This window comes from Sapajus apella, unplaced genomic scaffold, assembly GCF_009761245.1.
Source record: "Sapajus apella isolate SASKATOON/1434 unplaced genomic scaffold, GSC_monkey_1.0 scaffold11, whole genome shotgun sequence".
In the NCBI taxonomy this organism is placed as follows: Eukaryota; Metazoa; Chordata; class Mammalia; order Primates; family Cebidae; genus Sapajus; species Sapajus apella.
Genome location: NW_022436951.1, coordinates 42,077,942 through 42,092,216, shown reverse-complemented (window position 1 = coordinate 42,092,216; position 14,275 = coordinate 42,077,942). Strand labels below are relative to the sequence as shown.

Below are 14,275 nucleotides of genomic sequence, written 5' to 3'. Positions count from 1 at the left end.
CCACCTTCCCACTGTCTTTAGGGCCACGGTGACCCTCCCACCTTCCCGCCGTGTCCTTAGGTCCTTGACCTGATTTCCATGTGGAATGAAATTTTGTCAGGATAGAGCATGCCTTCCTGCTTGTGTAAAAATAATAAACTTTTTTTACGTGAGAGACACTGGATCAGTGGAGAAAATATTTATTTAGTGCAGAGGAGGCCAAGGAGAAAAACATTTCACACTGTGCCTTCTGAAGCGACCAGTGTGAGCACCTCGGTGTATTTTCTTCTGGGCACTTTCTCCATGTGTGTGCACATGCTGGCCGAGAGAAGTGGGTGAAACCCACGCAGGTAAAGAGCGTCTGGGCCACGGCCGAGGACGGCGGCCTGGGAAGCGCCTCCAGGTGACATCAGGAAGTGGCTCTGGAAGCAAAGGAGAGGCTCGAGGTTTTGTTTTTTTTGAGACTGAGTTTCGCTCTGTTGCCCAGGCTGGAGTGCAGTGGCACGATCTTGGCTCACTGCAACCTCCACCTCCCAGGTTCAAGTGATTCTCCCGCCTCAGCCTCCTGAGTAGCTGGGATTACAGGTGCGTGCCACCACACCGGGCTGATTTTTGCGTCTTTAGTAGAGACAGGGTTTCACCAATGTTGGTCAGGCAGGTCTTGAACTCCTGACCTCATGATCCACCTGCCTCAGCCTCCCAAAGTGCTGGGATCACAGGCGCAAGCCACCACGCGCAGCTGAGGCTCAAGGTTTTTTTTTTTTTTTTGAGACGGAGTTTCGCTCTTGTAACCCAGGCTGGAGTGCAATGGCGCGATGTCGGCTCACCGCAACCTCCGCCTCCTGCTTTCAGGCAATTCTCCTGCCTCAGAGGCTCGAGGTTTTAAAGAAAAAAGGATGAATCAGGAGAGGGGTGATGACAGAAGTGGCTCTTTGTGAGTTCTCCGGCTCACAGCAATGGCACTAGTGCGGACTGGCCATGTGCTGCTGGGCTATGGGTGTGAGTTGTGTCCCGTGTGCAGCGTGGCTGGGCTTACTAATGGCCCTTGGTGGACACACTGCCGGGTCCAGGGTCCACACAGCAGCAGCTCTGAAGCGATTGCTTAGCTTGGGGGACGTGGGTGAGGCTGCTCCTCCCTTTGATGCCTCTGGGCCTGACAGTTTAAAGGGTGCACACTCAGATGAAAAGTTTCTTTTCTCACATATAAACTCTTTTCAAAACTTGTATATGTTTTCATATAAATCCTTATTATTTTATCAACAACCAATACTGCAGTGAATGTGCGTGCGAGGGCACTGGCGGCCCGGAGCAGCGTGCGGCGGGGCTGGAGGCACCCCCGGCCCGCCGGTCTGCTGACGAAGCTCTGCCAGCCTCCGGGCCCATGCGCTGGCCCTCGCCGGGGCCTCGGGCAAGGACGTGCAGCAGGGATGTGAGGCGGAGTGCACGCCCCCGGCCTCCCCACTGACCCAGCTCCCAGGCGTCGGCCGGGCCAAGGTAGTCCAAGTGTTGGGGCAGGAGCAGAAACCCCAGACCAGGCAAGGGGCTCTGGGCAGAGCGGCAGCCACCAGCCAGTCAGGGCTGTCTCCAGCCTGGGCCCTCCGTCCTGGGGGTTCTCCCCCATCTTCCCCTCCTCCCTCTGCCCCGTCCTGGGGGTCCTCCCCCATCTTCCCCTCCTCCCTCTGCCCCATCCTGGGGGTCCTCCCCCATCTTCCCCTCACCCTTCTGCCCTGTCTTGTGTGGTCTCCTCCATCTCCCTCCCTACTCTGCTCAGTCCTGGGCATTCTCCACCGTCTCCCTCTGCCCCGTCCTGGGGTCTCCTCCATCTCCTTCCCCACTCTGCCCCGCCTTGTGGGGTCTCCTATTTCCTGTACCCAAGTCTTCCTCTTTTTTCATTTACTTTGGCATTTTATGCAGAATAACTTCCAGGACTTCCCAGAGAAAGGCATCTTGGGATGAGCATTTCTGAGGCCGTCGCATCTAAAAGCACCTCTGCGCCACCTTCGTGGCCAGCAGTCACTTGTTTCCCTCCGCCAGCGGGAAGGCCTGTGCCCGTGCCCAGCTTCCCCCTCTGGACCTTCCACCTGGCCCTGCTTCTTTCTGCCAGACGCGGGGCCCTGGGATCTGCGGGTCGCCCAGGTGCGCAGAGGGCAGGTGTGCTCTCTGCGTCTGTGTCACGCCCCTGTTCTGGGAATTCCGTGAAATGTCCTTCTTGGTGCTTGCATTTCCCGCAGCTCCACACTTCCAGCTGGTTCTGGAGTTTTCTGTCCCATTCGCTTCGATTTTCCGCGCCCCTGGCCGGGCGCCGACGTTGCAGGGTGGTTTCTCACCTTTGCTCTCTAACCCTGTGACTGAGGCTTTCTAACCCCGTGGGCGTTTTCTGAACGTCCCGTTCTGTGCTCGTCGTGATGAGTCTGCACAGCCTGTGGCATCTGTGGCTTTGTTCTGGTGCCAGAGTCTTTCCTGGCGACCCCAGGTTAGGAAGCCCGTGGCCTGCGTGTCTTCAGCCTTTTCTCTAATCCCTGCTTGAAGCGGGGCGTGGCCTCAGCTCAGCGCTCACCCACTGCCCCCCACATGGCCAGGATCACCCCACTCCAGCCCCTTTCCTGCCACACCCCCTCCCCCATCTCGTGGAGTCTGGGGACTGGCCTCTGCTCTTCTCAGACCCTGCCACTCCTGCCTCCTTCCCAGCCTCATGCTGAGGGTCACACCTGGAAGATGCTTGCAGGCCTTAGTGCCGTCTGGAGAGGGCACATGTCCCACTCTGCAGTCTTCACCCAGAAACTCTGCACCTTGTAATCTGACAGGTGATCACACTGTGCGTAAGATGCACGTCTCTCTCTGTAGTTAACCTAGAAGTGCGTGCACCGTGTGGGGAAATCAGAAACAAATAGATTTTTTTTTTTTTTTCTTTTGGGACGGAGTTCCGCTCTTGTTACCCAGGCTGGAGTGCAATGGCGCGATCTCGGCTCACCACAACCTCCGCCTCCTGGGTTCAGGCAATTCTCCTGCCTCAGCCTCCTGAGTCGCTGGGATTACAGGCACGTGCCACCATGCCCAGCTAATTTTTTGTAGTTTTAGTAGAGACGGGGTTTCACCATGTTGACCAGGATGGTCTTGATCTCTTGACCTCGTGATCCACCCGCCTCGGCCTCCCAAAGTGCTGGGATTACAGGCGTGAGCCACCGCGCCCGGCCGAAACAAATAGATTTTTACACACACAGAAGACGCTGCATGCGGCGGCCTCGGCGCCCTGTACGTGGACGTGTGCTGCCAGCTCAGCCCCCAAGCCACGTCCACGTGGCTCCCACCCGATGCGCTGGGCTCCTCCCCCTCTGCTGTTAGAAACATCCCGTGTTGGACATTTCTGTGTCTGCCTCCTTCACAGTCTGTGGGTGTGGACTCTGGACACGTTCCTTGGCTTGGATGGCTGGGGTCAGGCCCTTCGTTTCCGGAGGTCTCCACGCATGGGCTGCGGCACTCCCTGCCTCCCGCCGGCCGCGCCGGAGAAAATGGAGCCCTCAGCAGAGTGTGCTCGGATCTTCTGGGCTGCAGCTGAACGTTCACGTCACATGTTTATTGATTTCTGTAGGGAATTACTTGCTCATGCTTTGGGCAGTCTTTCTGGGGGTCTGTGTTATGTGGACCCTACACGTGACATTTGTTTTCCCGCTTTGCCCTTTGTCCTCAGCTCATCTTTTAAACAACCCTTTCTACCTTAAGGTTACAGAATTATTAGAGTATTTCATCTTAGAACCTTGATGACTTGAATTTTTGTATTGAAACCTTGAAATCAATGACAGCTGGCTTTTCTGCAAGGTTGGAGGCCGGACCCGGCTCTGCCGCCGCCGCCCCTGCCCCGCCTGTGCTCCGAAGAAGCGAGATGCTGTGACTTTCTCCTCGACCCTGGCTCTGCTTGCAGACTCTGTGTGCCAGTCTCCCGCTCTCCTCTGCTGCGTATCTGGGGCCATTCGGTACCTTTCTGAGGGTTGTGAATCCAGCCAGCCATTCTCTTCTTCCCAGCAGGCCTCATCCTGGGGTGTCTGACCCGCAGCTAGCCCTGGTGTTGCTGTTTAATGACAATGGGAAGGGCTTCCCTGTGAGATTCCCACTGAATCCCATCATAATGCCTCTAAAATAAGAACCTTGGTCTTGCCACCAGGGTGAGCGGCCACAGGTGCTGTGTCCAGCAGGGCTCAACCAGGGGCTCCCCATCTTTCCCAGGCGGCCCCAAGGGGCCAAGCAGGAGAATATTTCTGGAATATGCTTAGTATACTCACCAGTTTCAAAACAGAAAGCTCCGGATCCATCGTTCAATGATTTTAATTTCCATTTCCAATGAAAATAGTTTGATGCTTGAGCGTTTGAGGCGCGTGACCACCTGTCATCAATCGTGTTGTTCTCATCACAGGCGGCCACGCCTCAGCTCTGGGCAGCATGTATGCAGGACGTGACCAGGACGCATCCCTCCCTCGGTCCTGCTAAATCCCAGAGCGCGACTCCGCTGCGTGTTTAGATACGAAACGTTCTTCCCCTGTGTCGATCAAATCATGGTCTGGGAAAGAACTAAAGTAACTCCTCAGTCCCTCGTTTCTGGCTCTGGAGAGTGGGAGACCACGGCAGGCAGCTCTGTGGGCCATCCGAGCCTGGTGTCAGTGGCTGCACACAGGCCCAGCCCACACCTGGAGATGCGGATGCGGAAAACCCGGCTGGTACTAACGCTTTGTTCCTTGGGCACAGCAATCCTGCCAGAAAGGACTGCGGCTGGCGAAGGAGAACCCGCAGTGTACAGAGGAAATGGCCCAGGATTTCAGAGGGGACCTGAGCGCCGTGGTCAGCCAGGCCAAGTGGCGGGAGGGAGAGCTGGCCAGCTGGGCCCACCCCTCCGAGTCCTGCGAGACGGTAAGAGACCCAGCGGGGCAGATGCTGTGCCTCTGGGATCCCCGCTCCTTAGGCTGTGGACATTTAGCAAGTGCCTCTCCACAAGTGGCAGTGGGCCAGGCTCTGCGGCAGTGGCCGGGCACCTGCGATGCACCCCAGCCTCTACACCCACGGCTCTCTGGAGAAGGCTCTGAGCCGACTGATGCATTTGTTACTGTACCAAACAGACCAGCCAAACAGACACACAAAGCTCCCTGTGTGTTTACCGGCTCAGTTACAAAATCCCACCCACCGCCAAAACCCCAAGCAAGTGCCGTAGCCAAGTGCAGGCCTGCAAGCTCCCAGCACCCTGCACCACCCGCCCTTAGGAGCCCAGGCCAGAGGCCTTGGACTCACCTGTCAGGACAGCATTTAAGGGGTCATGGGGTGGCCAGAGCAGGGTAGGGCCATCTGCCCGTCACACCTCGCTCAGCTCACAGGATGTGGCTTAACTGATCTACACGGTGTCTTCACGTGGTCCTAGGGCATCCCCCCATGGTGCCCCCTGCCAGGGACAATGGACCCGGGGGTCAGACACAGCCCACCTGCCCTTCCGTGGAACCCGGCCACGGCCCCACTGGGTGGCGGGGCTGCCTCTCGCTCTGCTGCCTGGTGCCCTGGTCCCTGGCTGGGCCGACCTGGGGGGCAGCAGGGCCTAAGCTGGCTCCAGGGAGGACTGTCCTCTGCTGCACTACCAGAGCCCTCCTTGTCCCTCAGGTGAGCGGCTGGACGGGGCCCCTGGACCCGGAGGCTCATCCCTCCTCACCTGTGGCTGAGTATGTGAGGAGCTGTCACCAGGAGGCTGCCTCGGTGGCTGCTGAGGCCTTCCCCGGAGCGGGCGTGGCAGTGCTGGAGCCTCATGCCCTGCGGAGACCGTGGGCATCGCAGCAGGGCTCCCAGACCCGGCTCCATCTGGAAGAGGCCCTTTCTGAGGCCGCCCCAAGCCCCAGCTCACCTCCCCTTGTCCAGAGGCCCCCAAAGCATGAGCATGCCCAGGAGGCCATGAGGAGGCCCCGTAGGCCACCCTCAGTCCCTACCCAACCACTGCCCGGCCTCCCTGGACGAGCCCTTCTGTGTAGACAGGACGGGGAGCCCCTAGGCCCAGGGCTGTGTGCTCTGTGGGACCCACTGTCTCCCCTCGGGGGCCTTCCTAGGGCAGGGGCCACCAAGGCCCACCCGGAGGACAGCTCTGCCTGCTCCTCTGAGCCCACCCAGACCCCGGCCAGCCGCCCCAGGAAACATCCCCAGAAGAAAATGATAAAGAAAATGCAAAGTTTTGAGATGCCTCAGGCCCACAGTGGCCCCAGGGACTCCTGCCAGCCAGGCCACACCGGTGTCTTTATCAAGGGCCTGGAGGTGACCAGCACTGTGGCCGCAGAGAAGGAGCCCCCGCTGGGACCGCACACCGGGAGCCCCCCAGTCACTCGGAGCCGGAGTCTGTCCTCTCCCTTGAGGCTCCACGCTGCTGAGGAGGACGGGAGGCGGCAGGTGGGCAGGTGAGGTGGCCATCCCCTCCTCTGGTCCTAGTGGCCTTTGGGTATCTAGACACTGAAAGCCATTTCAGCATTAAACTCTATTTTGCAAAGTAGAAAGTAAATCCACGGACGTCCCTCTTGGTACCTAAAGAAACACAATTTTAAGCTAGGCATTAATTACCTGCCCCCATATTCAGAGGGGACACAGAAGAGTCTTCCCTTAGGATGGTGTGTGGAGACCCGCACACCCTCACCCCGATGGTTAAGAAACTGTGTGACCACCTCCGGTTATCCTCAGCCCTCTTGCAGAAAATTACAGTGGCAAATCATGCCCCTGAAAGCAAGAAGAGTGACCCTAAAAATAACCTTTAGAAAGTTTCTAAGTGTTGAGGTGCGCCCGTGTGTCCATTACCCCACTGAAGAGGTCCCTCCTCCCTTGTCGTGCCTGTAAGAGGACACCTGCCAAGGACACCGTCTGCCCACTGGCAAGGGTGGGCGCCCTCAGCCCCTGTCTAGGCCGGATGCCATCTGGACCTCCGTCTTCCGTCCACGTGGTACTGTCGCAAGGGCTGGAGGTGGAGGGTTTCGTGAGATGCTCTGCTTGCTGGGTTGTCTTCTGTGTCTTGGGCCAGCGGTCCCCAGCCTTCTTGGCATCGGGGACCAGTTTCATGGAAGACAGTTTTCCCACAGATCACAGGGGTTGGGGGGATCGTTTTGGGATGACACCGCTCCAAGATCATCGGGCGTGAGTTAGCTTCTCTTAAGGAGCACGAACCCTAGATCCCCAGCAGGCACAGTTCACGATCGCGTTTCCGCTCCTCCGAGAATCACACCGCTGATCTGTTGGGCGGGAGGCGGAGCTCCTCACCCGCTCGCCGCCTGCAGTGGGCCCGGTTCCCGATAGGCCACAGACAGTATGGGTCGGTGGTACGGCTCGGTGGCCCAGGGCGTGGAGACCCCTGCATTAAGATCCATCAAAGAGGCCTCCTCCTCATGCCCTGAGCACAGGTTCCGTCTGAGCTGAGAAGGCCTCAGAACACTTCTGAAACACACCTTTAGGTTGCCAAACCTCAGTCTTTATCTTGTTAAAGGTAACGCTCTAGGTAGAACCTGAAGTTCTGATTTTTACCATTGGCGTGAGTGATCCAGGGGGTATCTGCCAGCTGGGCCTGAGCACGAGCTGGGGCCTTCCCAGTCCCTGAAAGGAGGGAAAACGCCAGGCGCTGTCCCTGAGTCTTAGCAGGTGGCTGCACGGACCGGCTTCTGTCTCCACTGAGCCCGTGTTTCAGGTTTGGGGGCAGCAGAATGCAGGAGGTGGGGACCCTGCCCGCACCGGGGGGTTTCCAGGCATCCCTTCCTTGGGCTTGTCCGTTTACCATCCTCGTTCTGATTTTGTTTCTGGATATTTACTGAGGAGGCTGTTGTGTGGCGGAGGCTTCAGGCCTCGCTCTGCCCGCCCATGCTGTGACCCACCAGGATTTGCTGTGATCCCAGAAACGGTGAGAATCTGTCCACTCCGGGATGCAGGAGTGAGGAACACGCTCTCCACTCTGTGTGAACGCGATGTGCTTCCATCAGCATTTCTGCCCATGGCTGTGCTTCCCGTCATTAGCGGCTTCTAAGTTTTTCCAACTTAAAAAAACAAGTAAATACAAAAACAATAGTAGACAAAATCCGCCAGCTCCCACTGGTATCACTAGGGCCGAGTTATGGAAGAAAGTCGGGGGTCAGACGCTCTGGAGTGGAGGACAGCGGTGCGCCTCACCGTTCATCAGGGTGGGGCCCCGGCTCAGGCGCAGTTGGTGGGTGCTGTCCGCGGCACAGAGCTGGGGGACACACCCAGACCCCACCTCAGCGGAACCCAGAGAACCTTCTCACGGGGGATCCCACAGCCCAGGCCGGGCCTTGGCTTCCAGGCTGCCGGAGTGTGGGCCCCGCCCTCCAGGCTCACACGCTGGCCACGGCTCAGTTGCTGAGAGTGACCGGGTGGCCCCACTCCAGCCAGCTCATGAAACCGAGCCACCGGCCTAAGTGTCCTGCATATGTTTTTGGTGAACGTAGAAGTATTCTTGGATACTTAGCATGTTTTTTAATTGCAAAAAAACAAAATTCACAAAAAATACCACCTGACTTGGGAAGCCCAGTTTTGGTCTCTGATCACAGCACCGCAGCTTTGCACGCAAGGAGCCATCCCGGCCACGCTGACCACACTGGCCAGCCCACTTCTCCACTCTCAGGGCAACACGGGTGGGTCCTCCAGGTGCTGCCCAGCCCTGGGGATGCGGACGTGGTGAGACCCTGGGCAGCCACAGGGGAGCCCACATCTCCTGCAGACGGGTGTGCTATCAGGAAGGGCTCTCCGAAGGCCCGAAAGTGCATGAGAGGCTCACCCATCACGGGAACAGAACAGGCTCCTACAAAGCATGCTCAGCATCCCCTCCTCGGGACCGTCTTTCAAGGCAGGAAGACCCCAGCCAAGGCTGGAAGGGGGGCTCCACGGACGGCCATTCCTGGCGCCTAGCCTGCTGTTGTGCACCTCTGGCCACCCTGCGCCCAGCCTCACTCTCCGGCCGCTACAGCCCTGAGTCCCCCTGCAGCTGCTGCTTAGGGTGCTGAGCCCCCGGGTCAGGAGTGACTGCCGTGGAAGCTGACTTCAGAAAACCGGCTCGGTCAGCAGTGGGCGTGGACCCGAAAGCTGTTTTCTCACACGACGTCCCCCACGGCCCTCCTTGCAGGAGCCTCGCTGCTGGAAGTGCTTGCATCATCTTACTGCCAGAATCAAGCCAGCTGGAACGAGAAACCATTATGTTCAGAGTTACAGTTACGGGGCCTGGGAATCTGTCTCTTTCAGTTTCCAAAGGGATCTTTCATCTGAATGGCCATGATCAATAATAGGGAAATGTTTCACGTGACAGGGTTCTTTTTGAAACTGTCCTTATCTTTTCAAGTTACTATGTATCAAGGGAGCCGCTCCAGGTAGCAGAGCGAGGACGTGCGGACGACTGAAAGTTGCTTTTTTTTTTTTTGAGATCTTGTTGCCCAGGCTGGAGTGCAGTGGCACGATCTCGGCTCACGGCGGAAACCTCCGCCTCCTGGCTTCAAGCAATTCTCCTGCCTCAGCCTCCTGAGTAGCTGGGATTACAGGCATGCACCACCATGCCCAGCTAATTTTGTGTTTGTAGTAGAGACAGGGTTTCGCCATGTTGGTCAGGCTGGTCTCGAACTCCCGACCTCAGGTGATCGGGAGTTCACCTCAGCCTCCCAGAGTGCTGGGATTACAGACGCGAGCCCCCGCGCCCGGCCGAAGGGTTCTTTATCTTGCATCCCGCGGTTGCCGTGTGCCTCCGGTCCACGTGTGACCCTTTTGTCCCTCTGGGTTTTCATGCATTTGTCTCAGGCATGAACCGCTTTTAATAATGTGTCTGTGGGGGGCACGCGCCCTGGGATCTCTGTGTCTTCCAGCAGCCGCCTGAAGCACATCATGGCCGAGATGATCACCACGGAGCGGGAGTACGTGCGGTGCTTGGCGTACGTCATCGACAACTATTTTCCGGAAATGGAAAGAACGGACCTGCCACGGGGCCTTCGAGGGAAGCACGACGTAATTTTTGGCAACTTGGAGAAGCTCCATGACTTCCACCAGCAGCACTTCCTCCGAGAGCTGGAGCACTGCGGGCACTGCCCCTTGGCTGTGGGCCGCAGTTTCCTGAGACATGTGAGTGCAGGCCACCGCGTGGGCACCGGGCCAACTTGGTGGGTGAAGCTGGCATCAGGGAGTGGGGAGCCCATAGGGCCCACGTGTCAGGCAGTTCAGAGAACTTCAGTCCAGGTTCAGGAGCTGGCCCTGACGGGATGGTGAGACCAGCCGATATGCAGGTGCCCACACGGATAAGCCGGTGTGTGACCGGCGGCGTCCCTGCTGCCCCGGAGGAGGGGGCATCGTCCACCAACACCATCACACCCACCCCGCCAGCAGCCCTGCCCCTTTACCACTTCCAGCTGATTGGCCAGAAACAGTTTCCTGGAATCACCTTCCGGGACCAGGCCTCACCCCTTCGCAGGCCCCCTGCCCCTGGCTGCCCTGTTACCTGCCAGAGGGACCAGTTGGTCCTGTTGCGAGAACTCCCCTGTGAGACTATCAGCTGGAAGCACCTTGAATATCCAGACTCAGTGTCTCCTCGTAAGTCTCTCCTCAATGGTGAAAGTGGAGTCTCTCTACGAGAGTCTTTGATAAAGGGTTTTAATTTACTCCGGGAAGAAACCGACAGGTTTTCCACAGGCGCTCACAGAGTGCTGCGGGCAGATGGGACACGTGTCCCAGACCATTAAGGACAAATTATCACAATGAAAACAGCCATGGACAAAAGAAGCACATGTTACATCTTTTCAGCATTTTCTTATTTCTTTTTTTTTTGTTTGAGATGGAGCCTTGCTCTGTCACCCGGGCTGGAGTGCAGTGGTTAGATCTTGGCTCACTGCAACCTCCGCCTCCCGAGTTCAAGCAATTCTGCCCCGAGTAGCTGGGACTACAGGTGCACACCACCATGCCCGGCTAAGTTTTGTATTTAGTAGAGATGGGGTTTCACCATGCTGGCCAGGCTGGTCTCCAACTCCTGACCTTGTGATCCGCCCACCTCAGCCTCCCTAAGTGCCGGGGTTACAGGCATGAGCCACCTTGCCCAGCCTCAGTGTTTTCTTACAAGGTGCTTTTAGACATAAAGTGCAGATTCATACTGACTGTAATTGTGGCAATTTTAAATGTCTTGACAGCTTTAGCTCTTGGCCAGTGACCAAATCGTTCCAATACCCCCCACCCCTCCCAGGCCCACTGCTAGCTGCATCCTCTTCCCCCGGCCCCCAGCCCCCCGGCCCCCAGCCCCCAGCCCCCCGCCCCCCTGGAGTCTGTGCTTTAAAGACAAAATACAGAATCCTCAGCATTGAGGCTGCACCTGGTAAACTGGTCACCCCTGGAGCCCCCGTGCTGGGGACACCTGATGGTCTTTAATGAAGGAACAGGTCGCCCTTTCGCCTGATTACGGTGAGAGTCTGGAGTCTCAGGACAGCAGCAGTCACAAGTCTGACCCGGGCTGCAGGCGCCTGCCGTCCCTGGGCCTGTCACTCCCACAGCCAAGCAGTCACCTCTGCTTTTCCAGGAAGAGCAGTTCGGGATGTACGCGACCTACAGCAAGAACAAGCCCCAGTCGGACGCCCTGCTCAGCAGCCACGGCAACGCCTTCTTCAAGGTCATCCCCTCAGCCCACCCCCGACAGCCCGCCCGGCCCCCGGCCAGGCCGGAGCTGACCCTCCTGCCCCACCCTTGCAGGACAAGCAGCGGGAACTGGGCGACAAGATGGACCTGGCCTCTTACCTGCTGCGGCCTGTGCAGCGCGTGGCCAAGTACGCGCTGCTGCTCCGGGACCTGCTCAAGGAGGCCGGCCGCGGCCCGGCCCACGGGCAGGAGCTGGGCGAGCTCCGAGCCGCCGAGGTCATGGTCTGCTTCCAGCTGCGCCACGGCAATGATCTGCTGGCCATGGATGCCATCCGTGGCTGTGACGTAAGTGCCCTGAGTGCTGGCAGCCGGCAGGCTGGGGGAGTGCGAGGCGTTGGTGGGCAAGTCACACAGTTTTCTTGGTGATGCACTGGCAGATTTGCCCAGGAGAAGTCCTTCAGAGCACAGTCTTCTGAGGGCCACGGGGGTGCCACCGGGAGAGGGGCTTACCTGCCTGGGCGATGGTGGAGGCCACGGGGGCACCACGGGGACAGGGTCTTACCTGCCTGGGCGATGGTGGAGGCCACAGGGGCACCACCAGGAGAGGGGCTTACCTGCCTTGGCGATGGTGGAGGCCACGGGGGTGCCACCAGGAGAGGGTCTTACCTGCCTGGGCAATGGTGGAGGCCACGGGGGTGCCATGGGGACAGGGTCTTACCTGCCTGGGCGGTGGTGGAGGCCACGGGGGCACCACCAGGAGAGGGGCTTACCTGCCTTGGCGATGGTGGAGGCCACAGGGGTGCCACCAGGAGAGGGTCTTACCTGCCTGGGCGGTGGTGAGAGCAGCAGGGCTTGAGGTGCTGGAGCCCTGGGTTTGCCCACGGCTGGCAGTTGTGGCTGTGTTTTCACAGGGCACATAAGGCAGGCTGGCTCTGAATGGCTGGAAGTCTGCTCACCTGGGCTGTATTTAACACAGGTGGGCATGGGCATCGCACCCCAGCCCCGTGTGAGAAGGCACGGGCACCAACCTTGGCTCGTTCATTCGGGGCCCGGGACTGGCTGCATGGGTCTCACAGGCCCCGCCGCGCAGCTTGTGTGGAAGCGCTAACCCCAGACGCCTGAAAGGCCACAGGCGAGTTGAGAAATGGCCAGTGCATGGGGACGCCAGCTGTACTCCAGCAGCCTGCCGTGTCCCCTGGCTGGGATGGGTGACACCCTAATGTCAGAGCAGGGCCGTGGAAGGTGGGTCCCCACCTCAGCTGGAGGAGGCAGGCCTGTCTCGGGCCCCCGACACCCATAGACTCGGGCTGCTTCTAGGAAGTAGCAGTCAGTCTTCCGGGTCACGTCTGTGGAGGGGCCTCAGGCTGTCCCAGTGTCCTCTGCCAAGGAGCCCCAGGGGTGTCCATGGGATGGAGGTCATGGGGGAGCTCTGCCAACTGCGTCTGTCATCCAGGTAAATTCCACAGGGGAGGGACAGCCTGCGGGGCGCAGCGGCTCCATCTCTGGGGGCTGCTGTCTGCCCTGACCCAGCATGAAGGGATTTCTGTGGGGACGAGAGAGGAGCCGTCTAGTGAGGGGATCTAGCACCATCTCAGTAGGGGATTCCAAAAACAATGGATGAAAGGACTTCAAAGTGGAAAGTTACGTAAATCAGAGAGGCTTTCCCTGTAATCTTTGCACATAAGACCCCGGAACGTGGGGGTGTGGGACCCTCAGCCCCACCCTCACCTGCTGCACAGGGCCCAGAGCGTCAGACGGGAGGGCTGTGGGAGCTGGGTGAGTTCCTGAGCTTTCAGATGTGATGCTGCAGCTTCTGTCCTGACGCTCTTTAAGACCTTTATGTCGACAGCTAACATTGAGGCAGATTTGCCAGGTTTTATGGCAGTTTGGCTGCTGTTCCGTCTTGCTTGTCACAAAGCCAACACTTTTAGACAGGGACAGTGACTTGTGTGACCACAGACGCCAGACTTCTTGGATGAAATCCAGCTGCGTGTTCCTCTGCAGGTGAATTTGAAAGAGCAGGGGCAGCTGAGATGCCGGGATGAGTTTGTCGTTCTCTGCGGGAGGAAGAAGTACATGAGGCACGTGTTTCTCTTTGAAGACCTCATCCTGTTCAGCAAGACCCAGAAGCTGGAGGGCGGCCACGACGTCTACCTGTACAAGCAGTCCTTCAAGGTAGCGCCGCACGTCCGATCGGACACAGGCCGGGCCAGGCCCTGCAAGGGGGTCCCGGACCCTTGTCTCCCTTGAGGCGAGGGGAGGAACTGGGAGGGAGAGAACCTGGGAGGAGCCGCACCGTGATGTTCTGTTTTCTGTTGTTCTTTGGTAAATTCTTGAAAACCTTAGCTTTCCGAAAGCTGCAGGACTTCCTTGTCTTCTCCAGATCGGTGCGCAGTTCAGGGGCAGAGGGGCAAGTGTCCCCTCAGTCAGGAACTGCATCGTGGGGCCTGTGCAGAGGCGAACACGGGGGCCTTCCCCGGCGCTCAGAGGTGCACGGAGGGGGCTTCGCAGGCGCACCGCGGTGGGCAGGGCTCCACTGTGACTCTCAGCTGTGCTGAGGGAGGGCAGGTCCCTCCCCTTGTGACAGAGGCCCTGAGGGTGCATGGCCTCACACACAAGCAGCCTCACTCGTGCAAGCCTCGCATACTGGCAGCTGTCCTGCACACAAGCACTCCCGCGCACACTCATGAGCAGA

General features: G+C 58.6%; 1 protein-coding gene across 1 annotated transcript in view; it reads left to right on the top strand.

Annotated features, from left to right (window-relative positions):
* Positions 1–14,275, top strand: part of PLEKHG4B (pleckstrin homology and RhoGEF domain containing G4B) — an 87,150-nt gene that overhangs the window by 62,597 nt on the left and 10,278 nt on the right. The window contains 6 exon segments of the mRNA XM_032279198.1: positions 4,717–4,878; positions 5,614–6,392; positions 9,834–10,086; positions 11,525–11,614; positions 11,695–11,925; positions 13,585–13,755. Of these exon segments, the coding sequence (XP_032135089.1) occupies positions 4,717–4,878; positions 5,614–6,392; positions 9,834–10,086; positions 11,525–11,614; positions 11,695–11,925; positions 13,585–13,755 (1,686 nt within the window).